General features: G+C 48.7%; 1 protein-coding gene and 1 pseudogene across 8 annotated transcripts in view; one reads left to right on the forward strand and one right to left on the reverse strand.

The window, feature by feature from the left end:
- The window catches only part of SPATA3 (spermatogenesis associated 3), a 50023-nt gene that overhangs the window by 22795 nt on the left and 2182 nt on the right, over positions 1-25046 (forward strand). For 3 of the 8 annotated variants that reach the window (XR_002726695.1, XR_002726692.1, XR_002726694.1), the window contains one exon: positions 7777-9955. Coding sequence is in view for 1 of the 8 variants with exons in the window: in XM_023193877.1 (XP_023049645.1) it covers positions 16274-16628; positions 20373-20544; positions 22673-22778 (633 nt within the window). In the remaining 7 variants the exon portion in view is untranslated. Of the gene's footprint in view, positions 1-7550; positions 9956-16273; positions 16629-20372; positions 20545-22672; positions 22817-24618; positions 24668-25046 lie in introns of those variants that run through there. The other 5 variants (XR_002726693.1, XR_002726697.1, XM_023193877.1 and 2 more) reach the window with 4 other exon arrangements.
- Positions 11705-13427, reverse strand: LOC111527527 (annotated as a pseudogene).

Raw genomic sequence — 25046 nt, forward strand, 5'->3', positions numbered from 1 at the left:
TATGGTTTTCGGTTTTGTATTTAGGTCTTTAACCCATCTTAATTTTTCTATATAGTATAAGGAAGGGGTCCAGCTTCAATCCTCTGCATATGGCTAGCCAGTTATCCCATCACCAGTTATTAAATATAGAGTATTTTTCCCATTTCTTGTTCTTGTCATTTTGTCAAAAATCAGATGATCATAGATGTGTGGCCTCATTTCTGGGCTCTCTATTCTGTTTTGTTGGTCTATGTTCCTGTTTTTCTACCAGTACCGTGCTGTTTTGGTTACTGTGGCTTTGTAGTATAGGTTGGAGTCAGGTTAGTATGATGCCTCCAGCTTCATTCCTTTTGCTTAGGATTACCTTGGCTATTTGGGCTCTTTTTTGTTTCCATATGAATTTTAAAATATTTTTTTCTAGTTCTGTGAAGAATGTTGTTAGTAGTTTGATAGGAATAGCATTGAATCTCTACATTGCTTTGGACAGTATAGCCATTTTAATAATATTGATTTTTCCTGTCCAGGAGCTTTATTATACTTTAGGTTCTAGGGTACATGTGCATAATGTACAGGTTTGTTACATATGTACACTTGTGCCATGTTGGTGTGCTGCACCCATCAACTCGTCAGCACCCATCAGTTCGTCATTTATATCAGGTATAATGCCCAATTCAATCCCTCCCCCCTCCCCCCTCCCCATGATAGGCCCCAATGTGTGATGTTCCCCTTCCCGAGTCCAGGTGATGTCATTGTTCAGTTCCCACCTATGAGTGAGAACATGCGGTGTTTGGTTTTCTGTTCTTGTGATAGTTTGCTAAGAATGATGGTTTCCAGCTGCATCAGTGTCCCTACAAAGGACGCAAACTCATCCTTTTTTATGGCTGCGTAATATTCCATGGTGTATATGTGCCACATTTTCTTAATCCAGTCTGTCACTGATGGACATTTGGGTTGATTCCAAGTCTTTGCTATTGTGAATAGTGCCGCAATAAACATATGTGTGCATGTGTCTTTATAGCAGCATGATTTATAATCCTTTGGGTATATACCCAGTAGTGGGATGGCTGGGTCATATGGTACATCTAGTTCTAGATCCTTGAGGAATCGCCATACTGTTTTCCATAATGGTTGAACTAGTTTACAATCCCACCAACAGTGTAAAAGTGTTCCTATTTCTCCACATCCTCTCCAGCACCTGTTGTTTCCTGACTTTTTAATGATTGCCATTCTAACTGGAGTGAGATGGTATCTCATTGTGGTTTTGATTTGCATTTCTCTGATGGCGAGTGATGATGAGCACTTTTTCATGTGTCTGTTGGCTGTATGAATGTCTTCTTTTGAGAAGTGTCTGTTCATATCCTTTGCCCACTTTTTGATGGTGTTGTTTTTTTTTTTTCTTGTAAATTTGTTTGAGTTCTTTGTAGGTTCTGGATATTAGCCCTTTGTCAGATGAGTAGATTGCAAAATTTTTCTCCCATTCTGTAGGTTGCCTGTTCACTCTGATAGTAGTTTCTTTTGCTGTGCAGAAGCTCTTTAGTTTAATCATATCCCATTTGTCAATTTTGGCTTTTGCTGCCGTTGCTTTTGGTGTTTTAGACATGAAGTCCTTGCCCATGCCTATGTCCTGAATGGTACTACCTAGATTTTCTTCTAGGGTTTTTATGGTATTAGGTCTAACATTTAAGTCTCTAATTCATCTTGAATTAATTTTCGTATAAGGAGTAAGGAAAGGATCCAGTTTCAGCTTTCTACTTATGGCTAGCCAATTTTCCCAGCACCATTTATTAAATAGGGAATCCTTTCCCCATTTCTTGTTTTTGTCAGGTTTGTCAAAGATCAGATGGCTGTAGATGTGTGGTATTATTTCTGAGGACTCTGTTCTGTTCCATTGGTCTATATCTCTGTTTTGGTACCAGTACCATGCTGTTTTGGTACTATAGCCTTGTAATATAGTTTGAAGTCAGGTAGCGTGATGCCTCCAGCTTTGTTCTTTTGACTTAGGATTGTCTTGGCAATGTGGGGTCTTTTTTGGTTCCATATGAACTTTAAAGCAGTTTTTTCCAATTCTGTGAAGAAACTCATTGGTAGCTTGATGGGGATGGCATTGAATCTATAAATAACCTTGGGCAGTATGGCCATTTTCACGATATTGATTCTTCCTATCCATGAGCATGGTATGTTCTTCCATTTGTTTGTGTCCTCTTTTATTTCACTGAGCAGTGGTTTGTCATTCTTGAAGAGGTCCTTTACATCCCTTGTAAGTTGGATTCCTAGGTATTTTATTCTCTTTGAAGCAATTGTGAATGGAAGTTCGTTCATGATTTGGCTCTCTGTTTGTCTGTTACTGGTGTATAAGAATGCTTGTGATTTTTGCACATTAATTTTGTATCCTGAGACTTTGCTGAAGTTGCTGATCAGCTTAAGGAGATTTTGGGCTGAGACAATGGGGTTTTCTAAATATACAATCATGTCATCTGCAAACAGGGACAATTTGACTTCTTCTTTTCCTAACTGAATACCCTTTATTTCTTTCTCTTGCCTGATTGCCCTAGCCAGAACTTCCAACACGATGTTGAATAGGAGTGGTGAGAGAGGGCATCCCTGTCTTGTGCCAGTTTTCAAAGGGAATGCTTCCAGTTTTTGCCCATTCAGTATGATATTGGCTGTGGGTTTGTCATAAATAGCTCTTATTATTTTGAGGTACGTTCCATCAATACCGAATTTATTGAGCGTTTTTAGCATGAAGGGCTGTTGAATTTTGTCAAAGGCCTTTTCTGCATCTATTGAGATAATCATGTGGTTTTTGTCTTTGGTTCTGTTTATATGCTGGATTATGTTTATTGATTTGCGAATGTGGAACCAGCCTTGCATCCCAGGGATGAAGCCCACTTGATCATGGTGGATAAGCTTTTTGATGTGCTGCTGAATCCGGTTTGCCAGTATTTTATTGAGGATTTTTGCATCGATGTTCATCAAGGATATTGGTCTAAAATTCTCTTTTTTTGTTGTGTCTCTGCCAGGCTTTGGTATCAGGATGATGTTGGCCTCATAAAATGAGTTAGGGAGGATTCCCTCTTTTTCTATTGATTGGAATAGTTTCAGAAGGAATGGTACCAGCTCCTCCTTGTACCTCTGGTAGAATTCAGCTGTGAATCCATCTGGTCCTGGACTTTTTTTGGTTGGTAGGCTATTAATTATTGCCTCAATTTCAGAGCCTGCTATTGGTCTATTCAGGGATTCAACTTCTTCCTGGTTTAGTCTTGGAAGAGTGTAAGTGTCCAGGAAATTATCCATTTCTTCTAGATTTTCTAGTTTATTTGCGTAGAGGTGTTTATAGTATTCTCTGATGGTAGTTTGTGTTTCTGTGGGGTTGGTGGTGATATCCCCTTTATCATTTTTTATTGCATCTATTTGATTCTTCTCTCTTTTCTTCTTTATTAGTCTTGCTAGCGGTCTGTCAATTTTGTTGATTTTTTCAAAACACCAACTCCTGGATTCATTGATTTTTTGGAGGGTTTTTTGTGTCTCTATCTCCTTCAGTTCTGCTCTGATCTTAGTTATTTCTTGCCTTCTGCTAGGTTTTGAATGTGTTTGCTCTTGCCTCTCTAGTTCTTTTAATTGTGATGTTAGAGTGTCAATTTTAGATCTTTCCAGCTTTCTCTTGTGGGCATTTAGTGCTATACATTTCCCTCTATACACTACTTTAAATGTGTCCCAGAGATTCTGGTATGTTGTATCTTTGTTCTCATTGGTTTCAAAGAACATCTTTATTTCTGCCTTCATTTCATTATGTACCCAGTAGTCATTCAGGAGCAGGTTGTTCAGTTTCCATGTAGTTGAGCTGTTTTGATTGAGCTTCTTAGTCCTGAGTTCTAGTTTGATTGCACTGTGGTCTGAGAGACAGTTTGTTATAATTTCTGTTCTTTTACATTTGCTAAGGAGTGCTTTACTTCCAATTATGTGGTCAATTTTGGAATAAGTGCGATGTGGTGCTGAGAAGAATGTATATTCTGTTGATTTGGGGTGGAGAGTTCTATAGATGTCTATTAGGTCCGCTTGGTGCAGAAATGAGTTTAATTCCTGGATATCCTTGTTAACTTTCTGTCTCGTTGATCTGTGTAATGTTGACAGTGGAGTGTTGAAGTCTCCCATTATTATTGTATGGGAGTCTAAGTCTCTTTGTAAGTCTCTAAGGACTTGCTTTATGAATTTGTGTGCTCCTGTATTGGGTGCATATATATTTAGGATAGTTAGCTCTTCCTGTTGAATTGATCCCTTTACCATTATGTAATGGCCTTCTTTGTCTCTTTTGATCTTTGATGGTTTAAAGTCTATTTTATCAGAGACTAGGATTGCAACCCCTGCTTTTTTTTGTTCTCCATTTGCTTGGTAGATCTTCCTCCATCCCTTTATTTTGAGCCTATGTATGTCTCTGCATGTGAGATGGGTCTCCTGAATACAGCAGACTGATGGGTCTTGACTCTTTATCCAGTTTGCCAGTCTGTGTCTTTTAATTGGAGCATTTAGTCCATTTACATTTAAGGTTAATATTGTTACGTGTGAACTTGATCCTGCCATTATGATATTAACTGGTTATTTTGCTCGTTAGTTGATGCAGTTTCTTCCTAGCCTCGATGGTCTTACATTTTGGCATGTTTTTGCAATGGCTGGTACCGATTGTTCCTTTCCATGTTTAGGGCTTCCTTCAGGACCTCTTGTAAGGCAGGCCTGGTGGTGACAAAATCTCTAAGCATTTGCTTATCTGTAAAGGATTTTATTTCTCCTTCACTTATGAAACTTAGTTTGGCTGGATATGAAATTCTGGGTTTAAAATTCTTTTCTTTAAGAATGTTGAATATCGGCCCCCACTCTCTTCTGGCTTGTAGAGTTTCTGCCGAGAGGTCTGCTGTTAGTCTGATGGGCTTCCCTTTGTGGGTAACCCGACCTTTCTCTCTGGCTGCCCTTAGGATTTTTTCCTTCATTTCAACTTTGGTGAATCTGGCAATTATGTGTCTTGGAGTTGCTCTTCTCGAGGAGTATCTTTGTGGTGTTCTCTGTATTTCCTGAATTTGAATGTTGGCCTGACCTACTAGGTTGGGGAAGTTCTCCTGGATGATATCCTGCAGAGTGTTTTCCAACTTGGTTCCATTTTCCCCCTCACTTTCAGGCACCCCAATCAGATGTAGATTTGGTCTTTTTATATAATCCCATACTTCTTGCAGGCTTTGTTCATTTCTTTTTCTTCTTTTTTCTTTTGGTTTCTCTTCTCGCTTCATTTCATTCATTTGATCCTCAATCACTGATACTCTTTCTTCCAGTTGATCGAGTCGGTTACTGAAGCTTGTGGATTTGTCATGTGTTTCTCATGTCATGGTTTTCATCTCCGTCACTTCGTTATGACCTTCTCTGCATTAATTATTCTAGCTATCAATTCTTCCACTCTTTTTTCAAGATTTTTAGTTTCTTTGCACTGGGTATGTAATTCCTCCTTTAGCTCTGAGAAGTTTGATGGACTGAAGCCTTCTTCTCTCATCTTGTCAAAGTCATTCTCTGACCAGCTTTGATCTGTTGCTGGCGATGAGCTGCGCTCCTTTGCAGGGGGAGATGCGCTCTTATTTTTTGAATTTCCAGCTTTTCTGCCCTGCTTCTTCCCCATCTTTGTGGTTTTATCTGCTTCTGGTCTTTGATGATGGTGACGTACTGATGGGGTTTTGGTATAGGTGTTCTTCCTGTTTGATAGTTTTCCTTCTAATAGTCAGGACCCTCAGCTGTAGGTCTGTTGGAGATTGTATAAGCGGCTTTTCTAAGCACCAGGCATGTGTGTGGCAATCTACTATATGTTATTCTCTTGGATGAGCTGCCCTGAGAACAAGGCTCCTGAGGGCAGAAAGCAGCTCCACTATCTCCCCGTGAGTGGGTCACAGGGTAGCCTGTGCAAGGCTGGGCAGGGCAGGTGCTGGATAAAGTCACTGGGGGAAAGGGGAGGAAGGAGGCAAAAGGTCCACACCTGTGGGTCGCACAACTCAGGCGACCCCTTAAGGGACTGCGCTCACCAAGAGGAATACTGGGGCGAGCTTTCCCACCTCACCACCAGATCCATTGTCCCCTCTGGGCCACACATCTGTCCAAAGCCATGACAGGGACAAAGGCCCACACCGTGTGGGCCCACACTCGGTTCCGGGGCTGAGTCCTGTGCCCCGCGCCTGAGGCAGCTCCAGGCCCAGCTGGTGCTCATTCGATGCTGAATGCCTCAGAGAATCTTCAGGCCTGCCATTCTCAGCCAGGGGTCTGAGAGTCCCCATATTAGTCAGGTTTCCCCAGAGAAACAGAACCAATGGGATGTGGACAGGGAGAGAGAGAGGGAGAGAGAGAGAGGTTGATTTTAAGGAAGCGGCTCACTGATTGTGGAGACCGGCAAGCCCACATCTGCAGGGTAGGCCCGGAGGCTGGGGATCCAGGAAGAGCGGATGCTACACTTCCAGTCCCAAAGCCATCTGCTGACAAATCTCCTCTCTCAGGAATGTTTTTCTCTTCCAAGGTGGGGAAGAGGTGGGAGGTGAAGGGTGAGGGTCAATCTTGGTCTTCAGGTCTTCAGCAGAGGGAGCAGGACCCGCCCGCCTTGGGAGGGAATCTGCTTGACTCAGCACTCATCCACTGATTCAGATGTTACTCTTCTCAAAAAATACTTTCCCAGGGCTGGGCGCAGTGGCTCATGCCCGTAATCCCAGCACTTTGGGAGGTCGAGGCAGGCGGATCACGAGATCAGGAGATGGAGACCATCCTGGCTAACATGGTGAAACCTTGTCTCTACTAAAAATACAAAAAATTAGCTAGGTGTGGCGGCGTGCGCCTGTAGTCCCAGCTGCTGGGGAGGCTGAGACAGGAGAATGGCCTGAACCTGGGAGGCGGAGCTTGCAGTGAGTCGAGATGTGCCACTGCACTCCAGCTTGGGCGAAAAAATGAGATCCCATCAAAAAAAAAAAAAAAAAAAAAAAAAACATATTTTCCCAGAAACATCTAGAATAATGGCTGATCAAATATCTGGGTACCATGATTCAGCCAAATTGATGCATAAAATTATCCTCCCACTTCCCCGCCCGTGGCCCCTTCAAGGCCCTCCGGGATTCTCTGGGGAGTCTGGTTCTCCATCTCCTCTTCTTTGCCCTCCCGCTTCCAAGCTGTGAGACCCTGAGGCTCTTCCCTGCCCTGTTCTACCCAAAGGGGCCTCAAGGGCTTGAATTCCTCCTTCTTGTACTTTTTCTCTTTCCAGTCAGTGGATCCCATCACTTTGAGGGCTCCTGGAATGACGTTTTCCCCAAGGAGCCTCTCCTGTATAAAATTGGGGGTTGTTGGCTGTGCCCAGAGGATGGGGGTGGCTTCCCTGCCCTCTCCACCCCCCCCACCCCTGCCCCCTTCCGCCTGCATCACTGCCGGGCTGCACCGGGAGTGGCGATGGGAGGAATATAAGCCCTGGATTGGGAGCTCTTATCTTGCTTTAATTTCCTCTAGAGTTCAGCACTATGTGAGGTTATAGTAGTGGCCGACCTTGTTTACTCTTTCTCTCCTACCAGAATATACGCTCAAGGGGGCAGGGACTTCATTCCCAGAGCCTACCAGGACCTGCATACGGAGGCACTCGAGGTGTTCGTTGATTGAATGAAAAACATTCCCTGCACACCTCTGTTGTGCAACACGCACTGTGCCAGGGCGTGGACGAAAGCTCAGCTGCCCAGGCCATCGACTATTTCTGAGCATTTCCACTCTCACGTTGTACACCCCTCATTTCTCTCTTCCTAGAGGCGAGTCCCTCCCTGCCTGAGAGCAGGAATCATCTTCCTTCCTCTCTCCTGGAGTCTGCCCTGACTTGGTGTCCCAAGACAGGGACTGGGTTCTCTTTGAGCCCTGGAGGAATGTGAACTGAGCCGATGAGATGTCTCCTGTCTACTTGGAGGAAAGGGACCAGGACACACAGAGGCGCAGGGGGCTGAACGCTGGGTTCCAGCCCCACGGACTCATTCGGAGCCACGCGGTGCCGGGACTTTGCAGAGGAAAGGGGCGCAGGATGTGCTTTGGGGATAGAATTCCACCTTTGCACCCGGCTCAGCACCTGTCCTGTCCCCCGGAGATTCCCTGAGGCCACCTGGATCGGAGAGGAGATGCTGTTGATCATTTCCTGTCCCCTGAGGCTGTGATCCCAGGTCGACCGGACCGGTAGCCCGGCAGCGCCCCCTGGTGGCCGGCGACGCTCAGGCAGCGCTGGGAATCGCCGCCCAGGCCAAGGACCAGAACCATGAGCAGGAGCAGGTGCAGGACCAGGGCCAGCGTCAGGGCCAGGGCCAGGGCGGGAGGGAGATTTATCCCAGTGTACACCTCTAACTTATCCTTCCTACACAAGGCAGCATTCCGGCTTCTTTCCCTTTTCTGTATATTTCAAAAGTAATGGACATTGAGCATAAAAATTACATGTAAACAAAAAGACGCCCCCAGTCAAAGCTGTGATACTGTGTCCTGGCAGGACCAGCCAGGCCTGGGTCTCAATTCCAGACCTACCATCTACCAGATGACTGAATCTGAACAAGTCGCCTAACTCTCTGAGCCACAGTTTCTGCATCTGCAGTCTGGGAATGGTGTGCTCTCCATTGCTGGGTTGTGTAAAGATGACCTAGGTACCCAGTACACAGGAGAGCTCTGATTGATGGGGACAATTCTTATTAGACACAAAGGAGAATGTGTTAAATGCCCTTCAGTTTCTGCCCAGGTGTTCCCAGGGGGTGAGACATGTTCCCAAAGATATAACTGCCTGCCTGATCGCCCAAGCAGAGACTTTCTGGCAGCCAGAGTTGGTCACAGGGCTAATTCTGGTCCATGGAATGTGACTGGAAATGATGTGTACAACTTCCGAGTCACGCCCTGCAAAGGAGGTTGTCTCCCCCCCCCCCCCCCCTTCTGCTTTTCCATCCTCCTGCTGGCTGGGAAGTGGAAGATCCTGGATCAGCTGCCCCGGAGAAAGAAAAGGAAGCCACATGTTGAGGATGGCAGAGTCTCCCTGACACCCCAGAACCACCGACATCTGAAGAAATAAATATTCCTAAGCCAACGTATCTCTGGATCTCTTTGTTACATCAACTTAGATATAATCATGGCATTTCAAGTGTACACCCAGGAGTCTTGGTATTCATTCTGAACACCAGCTGACAGAGCTTCTGCCTTTAGTGCCACTTGTTACCTTTAGTGTCTCCCCCCACCCCACCCCACCATACACAAAAAAGCCCCTACAAGGGCTGGACCCACGGAACCCTAGGGATGGCTTAACTCCAGCCTGATCGTCCCCTCCCTGAGGTCGCACTGAGGCTGGTAGCCCCACCACCTGGATCATCCCTTCCCTGATATCCCACTGAGACTTGTCGCCCCACCACCTCTCCCTGCTCCTCTCCCCGTTCTGTGGCTTCAGTGTGCCAGGGGCTGATTAAGGGTAGTCCAAGGTGTCGGACAGTTAGTACAATGGTTCTTCAGTGACTGAACAACTGCAGGTTGAACTGACAATGAACAAGACGCACACTGGGGCTCCTTTTCCCCAGTCAGGAGGGACAGAGTAGCTCAAATCTATGTTTTGGGAGTCTGGAACCTCTATTCCTTCCTGGTACTCCCCAGTTTAGGACATTTTGATAAAAGCTGGTTTATAGAAAGCAAAGAGCAAGCCCCGGTCCCAGGTAGGGCCTCCCACCTCCCCTAGTATCAGGCCTCTGAGCCCAAGCTAAGTCATCATATCCCCTGTGACCTGCACGTATACATCCAGATGCCCCAAAGTAACTGAAGAATCACAAAAGAAGTGAACATGGCCTGTTCCTGACTTAACTGGTGACATTACCTTGTGAAATTCCTTTTCCTGGCTCATCCTGGCTCAAAAGCTCACCCACTGAGCACCTTGTGACCCCCACCCCTGCCCGCCAGAGAACAACCCCCTTTGACTGTAATTTTCCACTACCTACCCAAATCTTATAAAACCACCCCACCCCTATCTCCCTTGGCTGACTCTCCTTTCGGACTCAGCCCGCCTGCACCCAGGTGATTAAAAAGCGTTATTGCTCACACAAAGCCTGTTTGGTGGTCTCTTCACACGGACGCGAGTGAAACCTAGTAATCTCAATCTTGAGACTCCCACACTAGGGTATACCTGTGGAAAGGCCAATTCCTGTATGGTGAAGTTGGCAGGTCTGATTTATCTTGAATGAAAGTCTAGTATCCATCTTTCTTTTTCTTTTTCTTTTTTTTTTTTTTTTAGACCAAGTCTGCCACAGCAGGCTGGAGTGGCAGATATCTGTAGTCCCAGTTACTTGGGAGGCTGAGGCAGGAGGATCACTTGAACCTGGGAGGTGGAGCTCACAGTGCGCCAAGATCGTGCCACTGCACTCCAACAGATTTGTTTAGTTCTGTTTTGTTTTTGAGACAGAGTCTCACTCTGTCACCCAGGCTGTAGTGCAGTGGCTGTGATCTTGGCTCACTGCAACCTCTGTCTCCCGAGTTCAAGCGATTCTCCTGCCTCCTCCTCCGGAATAGCTAGGACTACAGGCGCACCACCATGCCCGAGTAATTTTTGTATTTTTAGTAGAAACGGGGGTCTCACTATGTGCTTAGACGCGTCTTGAACTCCTGGCCTCAAGCAATCCTCCCCTCCGCCTTCCAAAGTGCTAGACTTACAGGCCTGAGCCACCGCGCCCGAGGATCCTGGAGTTTTTAGCGGGATTCTAGCTCAGAGTTTTCTGTTTGACACCCTGCTTTTCAGTCTTTAATGTTTATATTTTGAAAAATAATTTAGCATAACTTGGTAAAGCTCATTTTAAGAAAAAATAACAAAAGGGAACAACTTTCCCACGGTTGGGTTTCCAGTCTGTGACCCTGTGACCTGGGTCCCTCTGTGCTGCCTCCTCATGCCACTCTGCTCACCCCATGTGCTGGGCAGCAAAGGAGTTCTCTGCTTTTTGTCTTGTTTTCCTGAGGACCTTTCCTGGCGTTTTGACAGGCCGCTGGGACCCACAGAAGCCTGGAACTAAGGGGACCCAAAAATCATCTCCTGCAACAGCACGCGTTTCTATTGTAATAGCGCAAGACTCCGGCGCCCAAATCACCCAGAGAGCCAACTGGACGAGCCGGGGCCCAGCCACCCAGGCCGCCACTCTTCTTCGCTGATTCTCAAGAGTTGCAGGTGCAATGAGATCTCTGGTCCACTGCTTTTTAAATGCCCGGGTGCATAAAAATTCGCCTTACTTAGAGCCTTGGGGATGAAGATTTATCCATGGTATAAAAGGATGCACCTTTTGAAACCACAGAAGTAGAAAATGGAGAAACTGAACACAGCCAGCATTATACCAGTGTCCAGCAGCAACTTCCTATATATTAGATTTCCAAGGAATAGCGGGGCGGAGGTGTTTGGCCACGACAGGAAAAGGTAGGGCTCAGGGGTATTGTGACATGCCCCGGAGAAGGGCAGCTTTTCCCTCCCAACGGAGGCCCGAGCCCAGAGGGGCGAGGGAGCCGGACCAGACATGGAGCAGCGGCCTGGGGCCCAGCCCTGCAGGGACCCGCAGGAGAGGAAGGCGGAGATGCAGCCACAGGCTCCGGCCCAGTCTGTCGAGGGCCACGGCCAGGTGCTACTGATCAGCGAGCTCTGGAAGCAGGATGAGGACGGCCCGAGCCTGCAGAGCTTTCCGGGGGACGCCGCGGCGGATCAGCTCCCCGGGCCCTCGTCCGCCCCAGCCAGGAGCGGCCACACCAGCGCCAGCAACTGCACCGCGCGGCGGCCCAAGCGCTCGGGCGACAGCTCAATGAACCGCGACGAGTGCCCGGCCACGAAGTCCAAGCGCTTCAACAAGAAGCCGCGGTGCTCCGGGCCCAAGGCCGAGGACCCGCGCGAGGCGCCTGGGGCCCCTCCTGGGACCCCTGCCTCCGCGGCGGAGGACACAGCGTCTGGGCGCCGGGCGCCGCAGCACCCACACGAACCGGGCGCGCAGCTGCTCCTGGTTCTGTGCCGCGCGCCGGCGCTCCTCACGCAGCTGCCTCGGCTGCAGCTGCTCCTGCAACAGCTGCGCTCCCAGGACCGACGCCCGCCCGCCGCGCTGGTGGGGATGGTGGTTCAGCCGCGGCAGGAGGAGGAGGCCGAGGCGCGCCGGCGCATGGAGGCCCTGCTCAGCCGAGTCCTCGCGCCGTACAGCCCCGCCGTCGAGGTGCACACTGCCGTGTTCTGCCCCGGCCGCCCCGAGGGCACCCTGGACATCCAGCGAGCCGGCAGCCAAGCGCACAGGGTCTCCCTGGTGGATCGGGAGACGCAGACCGATGGTGAGGGGTCGGCGCGGGGAGGGGGTAGCCCCGGGGCGGAGAACGCTCAAACAGGCAGCCCTGGACCCCGACTCTGCCGCCCCACGGGGTAGACGACAAAGCCCCGGAATCACGGCCTCTCTCCTGGCGCCTCTAGGAGTTTTGGGTACTGTTTTGGGTGGAGAGGAACTAGAGTTCCTCCCGCTGTGCTCACTGGGGCAATCTCAGCGTCAGATGTGTTCGAATTCGGAGGGTTACGACCCCCACTCACTGGCCCCACCTACAACTTGGGGCATCGGTTCCCATGACTTGGGGTCACGCTTTTGTAAGGTATTGATGTGGGATTTTGGAGAAATGGGGCCCTCACTCCCTCCTCTCCACATCCTCCTCTCCCTTGCTTGCTTCTTAATCTTCTCCAGGGAAGAATAATAACACTAAAAGCTTGCCTCTTGTGAGTCAGGCGCTGTTCTAAGGACTTTTCACCTGGATCCTCATGGCAACCCTCTCAGGTGGAACTCCACTAGACTAGCTGGTTGACTTCAGGATTCTCCTTCGCAACCCTTGAGACCTTTCCTGTTACTGAGCCCAGGCCTGTGGCCCATGGGATTAATTTGTCAGTCTAAGGTCCCTGGGCTGTGAGCTCTTGAGGGAGCTCCAAGTCCCGTACCCACCTGCCAGCTCCACCCTGCCAGGGGCAGCAGGAGGGACTGAGGAAGTGCTCTGTGTGGCAGAGTCCAAAGCTCAGGTACCCAAGGTCTGCCACCTTCCAGCTGGTGACCAGAGCAGGCATCCTGTCTATGGACCAGTGTCCCTCCTGTGTGACGTGAAGGTGAAGGGCCGGTTGATGTCCAGGGTGCCACCCAGCTCAGAGAAGTCAGCTTCACGACAAATAGTGACACACTTATTCTGGGTGCCCAGGACACCAGAACCATCAGAGATCTTCTGGGAGGAAATGTTCACCCCCTGAAGACCTTATTCTGACTATCTAATTTCCAATTCCCTTCCCCTACCTAGTCTGCATTTTCGCATGACTGGCACGCCTGGTTAGGAAACTCCCTTGCCCAACGGTGATCCGCAGCTGAGGTCAGAGAAGTCCCAGTCCATTTTTGAAAGCAACCCCTTGGTGATGAAGCCTTGGAGGTGCCTGATCTCCCACCACCCATGCCCACCTGCCCCCATCCAGCTTCCTGCTGTCGCAGCTTCCTGCTTTCTCTGTCCTCCTACCTTCACCTTCATTCAGTTCCCGCAGCTTGCATTGAGCCCCTACTCTAGACTGTGGCCTTCTGAGGTTTCCACCATCTGGAGTTGGGGAATGAGAAGGAAGACAAAGACAGAAATAATTCTAATGCCGTTGGGAGTATGACCAGTCTCATACAAAGAGGTGCCCTGGAGCTCAGCAGCGAGGGAAGGATGGCTTCCAGTTGGAGATCTCAAGATAGGGTTTTTTTTGTTTTGTTTTTTTTAGATGGAGTCTCGCTCTGTTGCCCAGGCTGGAGTGCAGTGGCATGATCTCCACTCACTGCAACCTCCACCTCCCGGGTTCAAACAATCCTCCTGCCTTAGCCTCCTGAGTAGCTGGGTCCACAGGCATGTGCCACCATGCCCGGCTAATGTTTTGGTATTTTTAGAAGAGACAGGATTTCTCCATGTTGGCCAGGCCAGTCTCAAACTCCTGACCTCAGGTGATCCTGTCTCAGCCTCTCAAAGTGCTGGGATTACAGGCAGGAGCCACCATGCCCAGCTTAGAAAGGCTTTATGAAGAGATGGATCCACTTGAGATAGGGCTTGACCAGAAAGTGTTTTGGTAGATGTGTGGAGAGGGGTGATAGAGGAGAAGGGCTTCTGAAAATGCAGGAATGTTCAGCCTGTTCATGAGACCTCTGGTGTTCACAGTTGGCTAGAGCTGGACCCAGGTAGTAGTGGTGGCTGATAAGCCTTGGGCAGTGGGCTGTGACTGTATTATGGAAGAGTCAGGTTTCCTGACTAGGAACAGGTGCTCAAGCAGAAGGCAGTGGGGCCAGGCACAGTGGCTCATGTCTGTAATCCCAACACAGGGAGGCCAAGGCAGGCAGATCAGTTGAAGTCAGGAGTTCGAGACCAGCCTGACCAACAGAGCAAAACCCTGTCTCTACTAAAATGATAAAAATTAGCCAGGCATGGTGGCGCATGTCTGTAGTCTACTCAGGAGGCTGGAACATGCCGGTAAGCTACTCAGGAGGCTGAGGCAGGAGAATCAGTTGAACCCGGGATGTGGAGGTTGCAGTGAGCCAAAATTGGGCCACTACACTCCTGGAGACAGAGTGAGACTCTGTCTGAAAACAAAAACAAAAGAAGAAGAAGAAGAAGAAGGGAGCGGGTGCAGGGAAGACGTTCTAGCAAAGAGCTATTGCGGCACCATTCCTCTTCATTCTTCTGGGACAACCTCTTTCCACAGGCGCCCTCTCTCTGCTTCTTGGGACCACTCTTACTAAAGAATTCACACACATTTTTGCTGCTGCCACAGGGAAATTCCCTACTCCTCCCTAGGCCTGCCCTCTGTGCTTCCTCCGTCTTTCTTCTGGAAGACAGAGACCCATTGTGCCGTTTGGCTTCTTCTGGTAAAATGGACTATTTCTTTCATTGCTACCAGGAAGTTCCACCTATATGTGTCTGCTCCTATCTGATTCATTTAAACCAACGTGGCACAACCAGCGGCAATGTTGACACACACACCCCCACCCCATCTCTAGGGGACATTTAGCAGTATCTGGAGACATTTTGGGTGGTCCTGGGGTAGGAGGGAGTCAAGACTGGATAAAGACCAGGGATCTGGTCAACTTCCTACAATACACAGGATGATCCCCCACAACAAAGAATTACTCAGCCCAAAAATGTCAACAGGGCTGAGGTTGAAAAACACTGATTTAAACCAGGTTGAGGTTTGACTTCATGTGGCCCGAAGCCCTTTTTACCTGCCTGGGTTTGCTCTAAACCTTCCCTGGGGCAGGAGCTCCTGCACTTGCCGGTCCCACACTCACCCACCCTGAGATGCACTCGCGATGAAAGTGTCTCCTGAGGTGAACACATTTTATGTTGCAGTCACAGTGTAAGCTTTAGATTGTCTTTTAAAAATACTTTTCCTTCTTCCATCCTAAAATAAAAATCACATTTAATGAACACATTAATTAATTTAGAGAAAGATTCAGTCACCTGCTTAACCCAAACAGTTGGGGTTTGGGAGATGGTCTGTGGTTGCCATTGTCGTTTGAGACAAATGTTAGTTTTCTGAACAGCTGTTATGTTCTCAAGGAAAATTGTTTGCCAAATGCAAAGGTTCTTATAAAAGTCAGGTCAACCCCCAAACTCCCCTCCCACAGTGGGGGAGGGCAGGCTTTGCGGGAAGTGGGAAGCTACTCTGAGATGGTAGCAGGCTCTAGGCCATGGGAGGTAAAACCTTCGAGGAAGCTGCAAATCTTCAGGAAGCTGGCATGAAGATGAATGCATGGGGAGCATGGATATTTGAGGTGTAGGAGTAGGGGGTATGTGGAAGCCAGTGACAGAGCTGAGCGTCACATCCATGGTATCTTAGAGCAAAACAGGTGGCTCACATGGACCCAGGAACACGCCAGCAGAGAGGTGCCTGAAGGCGGCGCTCTGGTCGCAGAAGCATGAGGATCTGGCTGTCATGGGCCCCGTGGCCAGGCATCACCAGGTCTGTGAGGACCAGGGCAGCTGCTGCCCCCTGCCTAGCCTGGCAGCCTGGGATAAGGGAGAACACCAGGCTGGTGTCTGTGGAGAAGACTGTCCCTGCAGCCCTGCCATAGGAGCCACCCTGGCTTTTATGACCTCACAGGAGGTGTGGGTCACTGTTCTCTGTAGGGCCTGGGTCTAGTTGGAGGCCAGAGCCAGGCCTCTAGGGCAGAGGGCAAACGGCCCCTCCAGGAGGGAGCCAGGAGATTACACAGCTCCATGTAGGTCCACGCTTAGGTTGGGAGGATCCACCATGAAGAAGGTCAAGAAGAAAAGGTCAGAGGCCAAACGCCACCGAGACTCCACCTCCCAGCATGCTAGCTCCAATTCCACCTCTCAGCAGCCTAGTCCTGAATCCACACCACAGCAGCCTAGTCCTGAATCCACGCCACAGCGGCCTAGCCCTGAATCCACGCCACAGCGGCCTAGCCCTGAATCCACGCCACAGCAGCCTAGCCCTGAATCCACGCCACAGCAGTCCAGCCTTGAAACCACCTCCCAGCAGCCAGCATCCCAAGCCCTTCCAGCACCCAAAATCCGCCGCTCCTCTCGCTGCCTGTTATCTCCAGATGCTAACATGAAGGCAGCCCCTCAATCCAGGAAAGCAGGTGGGCTGTCTTCTAGCTTCAGCAGTTCCAGCCTTCCTGCTGATGGAGTTCCGGGTCATCCCAGAGGCTGGTTTTTGTAGGATAGTGATGCATGGTTAAAGTGTATCCTGGAGCTGTGTTGTGGAGTGTGAAGGTTTTTGTTTTTGTTTCTACCCAAGAGACCAGGATTCCTGGGTTTTGTTATTTCTCATCATCCTGAGTCTCATCGAAGACAGCCACACATACATATAAACATTTAACTTGGTTCCGTAGTAATACTTGCTCACTAGGAATCAGCAGTGCCATGCAACTGCTAAAAAATAAAAACCAAGGATGCATTAATAGAAGCATATGGTTTAGAATAAGGGGGGTGATGATACCGCTTTATTCTGTCCTCATCAAGCTATCATTTTGGGCTGTAAAAGATGCCTGACAAACTAGTCCAAGGAAGATAGTCCAGGTTGATGGAGGATGAGAGGGATCAGGGAGGCCATTTAGTGTATGATAGCCGATTGAAGGAATTGGAGGATGTCTCTCTGTCAGGTGGAAGATGTGAATAGACTTGTTCCTTATTGTCCTGAGAGGTCTAAGGGCCTGATATGGTTTAGCTGTGTCCCCACCCAAATCTCATCTTGAATTCCCAGTGTTGTGGGAAGGACCCAGTGGGAAGTGATTGAATCACGGGGGCAAGTCTTTTCCGTGGTGTTCTCGTGATAGTGAATAAGTCTCATGAGATCTAATGGTTTTTAAAAAGGGAGTTTCCCTGCACAAACTCTCTTCTCTTGTCTGCTGCCAATCACATGGAACTCTAAGTCCAACAAACCTCTTTCCTTTGTAAATTGCCCAGTCTCAGATATGTCTTTATCAGCAGTGTGAAAACAGACACATACAGGCCCAGGGATAGGATAGCCAGACAAAATACAAGACTCTTAGTTAAATTTTAATTTTAGCAAACAACAAATAATATTTTTAGTATGTATGTCCCAAATATTGCGTGGGCATCCTATATTTTTGTTTGCTAAATTAACAACCTTACCCATGGAAGACATTAGTGACAGACAGACTTTGGCTCAACATAAAAAACTTCCCAACAATTAGCTCTGTCTGAAAATGGAACGGCTGTCAGGAAAAGTGGTTCCCCATCTTCTTGGGAGCCAAAGAGTGTCTGAATAAGCACTGGATTGTGTAGAGGGAATTCAAGTGGAGTTCAGGAGGTGGGCTGGTTTATACTGCTAACAATAATGGTGATAGCAAACTAACATTATCACTAAGCATTTACTGTGTACCTAGCATTCAGCTCAGGTGTCTTAATTTTCACATGTGACAATCCTATAAAAGTTCTTCCATACCATCTCTATTTTATAGATGGGGAAACTGAGGCTCATAGGAGTCAAACAAGTTGCTCCTGAGCAGAGGCTGGTAGCCCTGAGAAGGGAAACCCACTCTATTCTGACTCCAGAACCACAGCACTGACCTTTCTATTCCAAGAGGCCTAGGAGTCTCCACAAGAGGAGGAACATCTTTGTCCGAGCAGCTCCTGGATCTGCCGTGAGCCAGCGCCCATGGCTCCACAGCCTTGAACAGGCCACACTCCCTGGGCCACAGTTTACCCCCCAGGATTGTGTGAGCATAAAAGAAAGAAGAGATGGAGATGAGAGTGCTAAATGCAAGGCATGCCACGCCAGCGATCCTTCCATGGCCAGGAATCAATCCCTTCTTGACATATGATAATGATTTTGAGCACCATACTATATGTTGTAAAGACTGTGATCATCAGCCACTGAGAGAAACATTTCCGGGTTATGGTCTTCAGAACTAGTAGAAAGCAAAACTTTCCATTCCCGAGTCTTTTAGTGATCACATGTGACTCACACTCTGAGAGGAATTTGGCCCATTGAAGAGGCAAAGCAAGAAAGCAAGAAACAGTGGTGGCTCGCCAGTGGTTACAGCGGACACCCTATACTTCTTCCAAAGGAATTCTCTGCAGTAGGAAGGAATGTTGGAGATGCAGGATAAGGACCTGTGAGTAAAGCATGCCATTTTCTAAAATCCAAGCCTTTTTGTGTGCAGAAATATTGTAGCTCAAGAAAATGCCAGTCTTCCACTAGGATGGGTATAATCAGAAGGATGGACAATAACAGGTGTTGGTGAGGATGTAGAGAAGCTGGAATCCTCATACACTGTAGGTGGGAATGTAAAATGGTGCAGCTGCTGTGGAAACAGTCTGGTGGTTCCTCAGAGGAACATGAAGTTACCTTATGACCCAGCAATTCCACTTCTTGGTATATATCCAAGAGAATTCGAAGCATATTATTAAGCATATGAGAAGCACACCAAAACTTGTACACAAATGCTCAAAGCAGCAGCATTTGTAATGGCCAAAAAGTGGGAACAACCCAAATGTCCATCAGCTGATGAATGGATAAACAAAACGTGGTATGAAATACCACAGTACAATGAATATGGTGAAATACTATTTGACAATAAAAAGAGATGACGTCCTGATACATGGGAAACATGGATGAACCTTATAGACATTTGGCTAAGTGAAAGAATCCAGTCTCCCAAAAACCCACACATTGAATGATTCTATTTACATGAAATGTTCAGAATAAGCAAATGTATTGCCAGGAACTGGGGGAACTGGGAGAATGGGGGGTAACTGCTCATGGAGATGAGGTTTCTTTTTGGGGAAAATGAAGATGTTCTGAAATTAGTGGTGATGGCCATAAAACTTTGTGAATATACTAAAAACCACTGAGTGCTCTAAAAGGGTGAATTTTATTGCCTGGGAATGATGTCTCAATTTAAAAACTTTTCTGTAACTAAAAAAAGAGACGTCTTGCCTTTAGAATCCCCTCTCCTCATTCCGGGAAAGTATGTGTCATGGGCAAGTCTAAGCAGAAAGTGTACCGAGTCTGCCAGGTTCACTCTCGGTTTCACGCAGCTTAGGGTCAGAAGAATCTGTAGCTCTGTCAGAAGCCACAGGGTTACAGATAGGAAACAGGAGGGAATAATCCAGCCAGAAATTATCTTGCCCAACCACAGAGGGCATCATCTACATTCTGCTGGGATCCATACCAGAGGAGGACAGAAACAGAAGATAAGATCGGGACTGGAAACTGGAGCTGTGGTTGTCTTCCGGATGGATCAGTATGCTCTAGATCAATGGAACGTGCCAGCTCCAATTCCAGGAATCTCAGTGCAGCCTCTCCTGGGGTGGGCAGTCACCTGAAATTCCATTTTCACTGAATTAAACGTGAGACAGCCTGAGTGGAGAAAGCCAACTTCTGCAATCTACTCCCCAGAAGGGCATAGCCCTTAAATTATCTGAGCCTCAGTTTCCTTATTTGTAAAACAAGAGCAACAGTATCCCCTTTACAGGATTACTGTGAAATTAAATGAGATGGGCACGCTAAGTGCAAAGCATCCTGAAGGCGTAAGCCATGATACCATCAGCACCACCTCCATCATCATCATCATTGTTGTTGCTACTCCCAGGTAGCACCAGTATAAAACAGCCATTTTCCCACGCAGTCAGTCTTCGCTTCTGTTTGGTTAGAGAACATTTTGTGGGAGAACTGCCTTCCTTGGGTAGTTCATTCCCAAATCCTCAATGATGCCTTGGAAAAAATCCAGGGTTGGCCCTGGTAATCCTGCAGCTGCTGCTGTTTTGGGGGGCCTTCTCAGACTGTGTTCCAGGCTCCCCTGCCCCTATCTCCCAGGGCAGGTACCTCCCTCACCTCTTTCCTTCTGTCCCCACAGGGCCTCTGACTCCCGCCGGCCCGCATTCCTGCTCCTGTGCCACTTGCCCCTGCAGCTCTGCTTGCTGGCGTCGTCTGGGGCTGTGCCATAGCCGCATCTTCGATGTCCTTCTGCCTCGGGACTGGCAGATGGCGCCAGGGAGAGGACTCCCCAACCTGCTCACCTTCTACAGGTTCCAAGCGTGAGGGGCTAGAACCTCAGGGCACACAGTTCCAGGGCCAGGCTCTGCCCCCAGACCTTATTAGCAATCATGTGTCATTTCCTCTTGGGAATCCCAGGCCGAAGGAAAGCCTTTTTCTCTTTCCTTTGGCCACTTCCTGGACGTTGACAGGCAGGGCCCTTTCTGACCAGCCCCACCCCCTGGGGTACCCACTCCACCCGTACAGAGAGGTGCCAGTTTTCTTCTTCACTGGGATTTGCCTCCTCAGTGGCTTCCTTTTTATTTTCTCCAGAGATGCCCTCCCCTCCTCAGAACACTCTCCCTCTCAGCCCTTCATAGATTCTGAGTCGCTCAGGGGCTTTGTGTTTAAACGCTGTTTGGCCGTGCACCTCCGTGGCCCCTCAGTGGCCTGTGTCGTAGGCTGGGGCCTTAGGTTCCTGATCTGCCTATGAATGTCGCCTAGAATTTAATGATAAAAAACTACCTGTAACTCATATGCCTCCTCCACACAATAGCAAGACCTCAGCCCCCTTCAGAGTGTGCTGGGCTCTTTCTGAGGGTCCCCATAGGGGACATGTGCCCCCAGGCTGGTCTGTTGGTGGCAGCCCCCATGACATCACCCATAGTATCTGTCCTTCCTTCCTTTTCCCACAAAGCCACCAGGAGCAGTGTCATGGCTGCCCACTGCCCTCATAGGAAGACCCTATCCCTGCCGGGAACAGACTGCTAGGTTACATGCATGGGCTGGGAGAGGGGTTGCCATCTGCCCCACCTGAGAGCCTCACAGATCTCAATAATAGAGGCCCCTCCACTTGGCAACTTCATACCCCCACCCCAGGAGCTGAGCCCCCCCAACCCCCATCCTCGTCCTGTTCCACTCCCCATCCTCTTCCCTACCCAATCCCCTCTCCTTTCTGGAGCTGAAAAACTCCATCTCTCCTACATATGGAGAGAAGCAAATAGATACTGGGGCGTGTGGGGAAACATGCTTGGAGCCAGAAATACTCCACCACCCAGTAAGCCCCGTCAAGGAAAGGTCTGCCTGCCACCGTTAGCCACACCCCGCCCATACGCTTAGTACTTCCATCCATCCATGGCCAAATTGTGCCATGGGTTCTTATCGTTTTAAAACCAGCAAGTGTTATTGAGCGAAACTTACTATGCAGAAGACATGGGGTACTGTGAGGGAAACCAGAACGGGGAACTTTACCCCTAAAATTGTTGCAGTCTGCATGGAGAGCTAAGACCCGTGCATTTAGAAACCGAGATGCAAGATGCAAAGAGCCGTGTGTCCTCTGGGAGAGGCTCCAACAGGAACCTCTGAAAGGTTCCAACAGGAACAGGCTCCAACAGGAACCTCTGAAAGGTTCTTGTCAGCAGCATGTGAGCCGAGTCCAAAAGGATCTTGAAGCCCTCTCTGGCTTAAGATGAAAAGCTGGAGCAATCTAGGTGCAGGAAAAGGCAAACACACGGCTCAGAATCAGGAAAGTGAGCAGGGAGGGACAGGGACCATGTCTGGTCAGGACAAGACATACAGTTTTAATGCTGTTCCAATTTTAGCACCCGCATGCTTTTCTCAACAGAGTGTAATGTTGGCTTTTGGCTTTCAATCCACATTCACATTAAACAAGAATCCTTATTTTTGTAGGATTTTTATCAAAATGGGTATTGCATTTTTTGAATGCCCTCCTCACAATTATTGCCTTCATCATCTGTTTTCCTTGCCTTTTTGTGGGTGTAATATATTATTTCCCAAGGTTCCTTTCTCTCAATGGAGTCAAGTGATAGAATCTACCTCATAGGGTTGTTGTGAGGCTTGAAGAAGACACTGGGTGTGAGGTGTTTAGCACAAGGCCTGGCTCACAGCAGACTTGACCACCTTCCTAACCTGGTCCCCCTCTGAGTGTTCAGGGCAGCTGGCATCCCAGGCCAGCTCACCCTCCGATCTTCAGGGGTCTTTCGGCAGGGACTTTTTGGAAGGGAGGGAAGAATTAAATGTTCTCTTAAAAGGAGTTTGGAGAAGGGGAAGATGGGTATTCCTGCAATCCTGAGAGGGCCACTTAATTTCCACTTTCTCCTGCTTGCAGAGAGGCACCGAAGCCCAGCTTCCCACCACCCTCACTTTTGCTTTGTTCTACAGAAAACCTTCGAGAAAACCCTCCAGTCATCGTAACACGTGTCCTCCAAGCCCTCGGAACTGTGGCTGTGGCTCTGGGGGCTCTAGGAGCTGCCTACTACATCACTGAATCCTTGTGAACAAGCCCCTAGGCCCACGGTCCGGCAGGTATGTGGAGCACTCTGTCCCTTTGAATGGAGGTGGTCTTTTCAGGTGGAGCAAGCCCCGGCCTCTCAAGAGAAGCTTGACAGTGGAGTGACTCCCTCCTGGCCTCAGAGTCAGCCAGCATGGCCCTCTAGGGAAGAGCTGATGCTCTCAGATGCTAGACTCATTATTATAATCATCTGAACAGATCCCCCACCTCCACTGCCCTGGGATGGTTTCCCTGGTCACAGACCCTGGATGAGAGGAAATGGGAGGGATGGGGACAAAGGTTCCTACCCATCTCGGACCTTTCTCCCTGCCTTGAAAGCTTGTCTCCTACCCGGTCCTACTGGTCCGTCACCCATAAAGCCCCCTTCTCCTATGAAACCTTTCTCCATCTTCCCAACTTCAGTGATGTCTTCCATCTTCTCAACCTCTGTCCTCTCCACCTGTGCCTCCTGTGTTGTGGATGATGCTGTTGTTTGCCTGTGGCCTGTCTCCCAGCTGTCCTGCAAGATCCCTGAGGGCAAGGGGCATGGCTCACACAGCCATCTTCCCTCGCCCCTGGAAGCAGAGCCTGAGACTGGGGTTGGATGGACAGGGTTTATTGAGGAGGTGCTCTCAGGGAGTGAGGGAGGGAGGGAGGCAAGAGGAGGCAAAGGAAAGAGCTGAGAAGGAGGAGGCCAGACCTCAGCTTGACCCTGTGGGGTCCCTGGAACAAGAATTACAACACAGTTAGTCTCAGCAGAGCGGAGAGGCTTGCCCTCTGGTGCTCCTCCTTGTCAGTGCTTGGCTCTAAGGGTTGGGTAGGGACTGCATGTCTTTGTGGAAAGAGCAGCTCGCTTTGGGCTGAGGGCACTTCCCTAGAGGAGGGGCAGCTCTGAGGTGTTAGCAGCACATTCACAACTCGCAGGAGTTGAGCAGTGGATGCACCAGCCCCAGAAAGGGGATAATCATTGGTTTTCCTTGCCTTTGCATGGGCGTAATATATTATTTCCCAAGGTTCCTCTCTCTCAATGGAATGAAATGATAGAACCTACCTTGTAGGGTTATTGTGAGGCTTGAAGAAGACATTGGGTGTGAGGTGTGAGGGTCTGGGGGGGCGCCAACAACTTCCACAATGATCCCCTTGCCATGTCCACACTTAGCAAATGCTTGCTAAGTGACAATGGGGATGATAGCATGGGGATAATGAGAAGCATTTCACCCCACTTCCAGGAGTTGATAGGTGATGGGACTGGGAGAAGATGTTCAGAATATCTCAAAAGCCAAACCCAGAAGGTAAACTCCAGGGACAGCTTACCATCCCTTCATGTGCTCTGTGATGCCATGTCCCATGTCTGTGGCAGAGGACATAGTAGTTCCTTAGCTGCTATGCTATTTCCTGAGGCATTTCCTGAGTGGCAAGAACCTCAGTTTCCTCATCTGTAAATAGGGAAAATTACAGTACCTTCCTCTTGAGCCTGTTGGGAGAGGTGAGATAAGGTGTTGGAGGACAGAGCTCACTGCTGGGGGTCCTATTGCTGTTGTCAACATGGACATGGTGGGAAGGATGCCAGCTTTGGAGTTAGAGCTGCCAGCTCCTTTCTTGACTCTGCTGCCTGATAGCTGGGTGTTAGGGACATGTTTCTTAATTTCTCTGACAGTGTCATGTCTAGTGGGGAGAATAATAACTACCTCCATGGGCAATGGTTTTGAGGATTAACTGAGGGGATGTGCAGAAGTGCCAGGCACAGGACCTGGTGACAGGGTGGGTGGATGCTGGCCATTGGCAACGTGACGAATGCACCCGAGTTAAAGCATTTTCTCTTCAAAATTCCTTGCAGCAGAACCTAATGGTTGTGAGCTGGAGTTCTGGAGGCAGGCAGGCTTGAGGTAAGAGGCCTCTTCAAAACCTAGTATTTCTGAGGCCTGGGGCAAGTTCCCTAACTCCTGATGTCTCATTTTCTTTTCGTTAAATGGAGATAATAATAGCACAGCTCTCATTGGATTGTTGGGGAGATTGAGTGGAAAAAATGCATGTAAAATACTTAGCAGAGTTCCTGGCACAGGATAAGCACTCAACAAAGCTACATCACCAGCAATACCACCACCATCAGCACCATCACAATTATCACCATCATCCTCATCACGATCACCATCATCATCACCACCACCATCATCACCATCATCATCACCATCATCTGCATTACCATGATCATTACCACCACCATCATCACCATCATCACCATCACCACCATCACCATCATCATCA

Source organism: Piliocolobus tephrosceles, chromosome 11, assembly GCF_002776525.5.
Source record: "Piliocolobus tephrosceles isolate RC106 chromosome 11, ASM277652v3, whole genome shotgun sequence".
Taxonomy (NCBI): Eukaryota; Metazoa; Chordata; class Mammalia; order Primates; family Cercopithecidae; genus Piliocolobus; species Piliocolobus tephrosceles.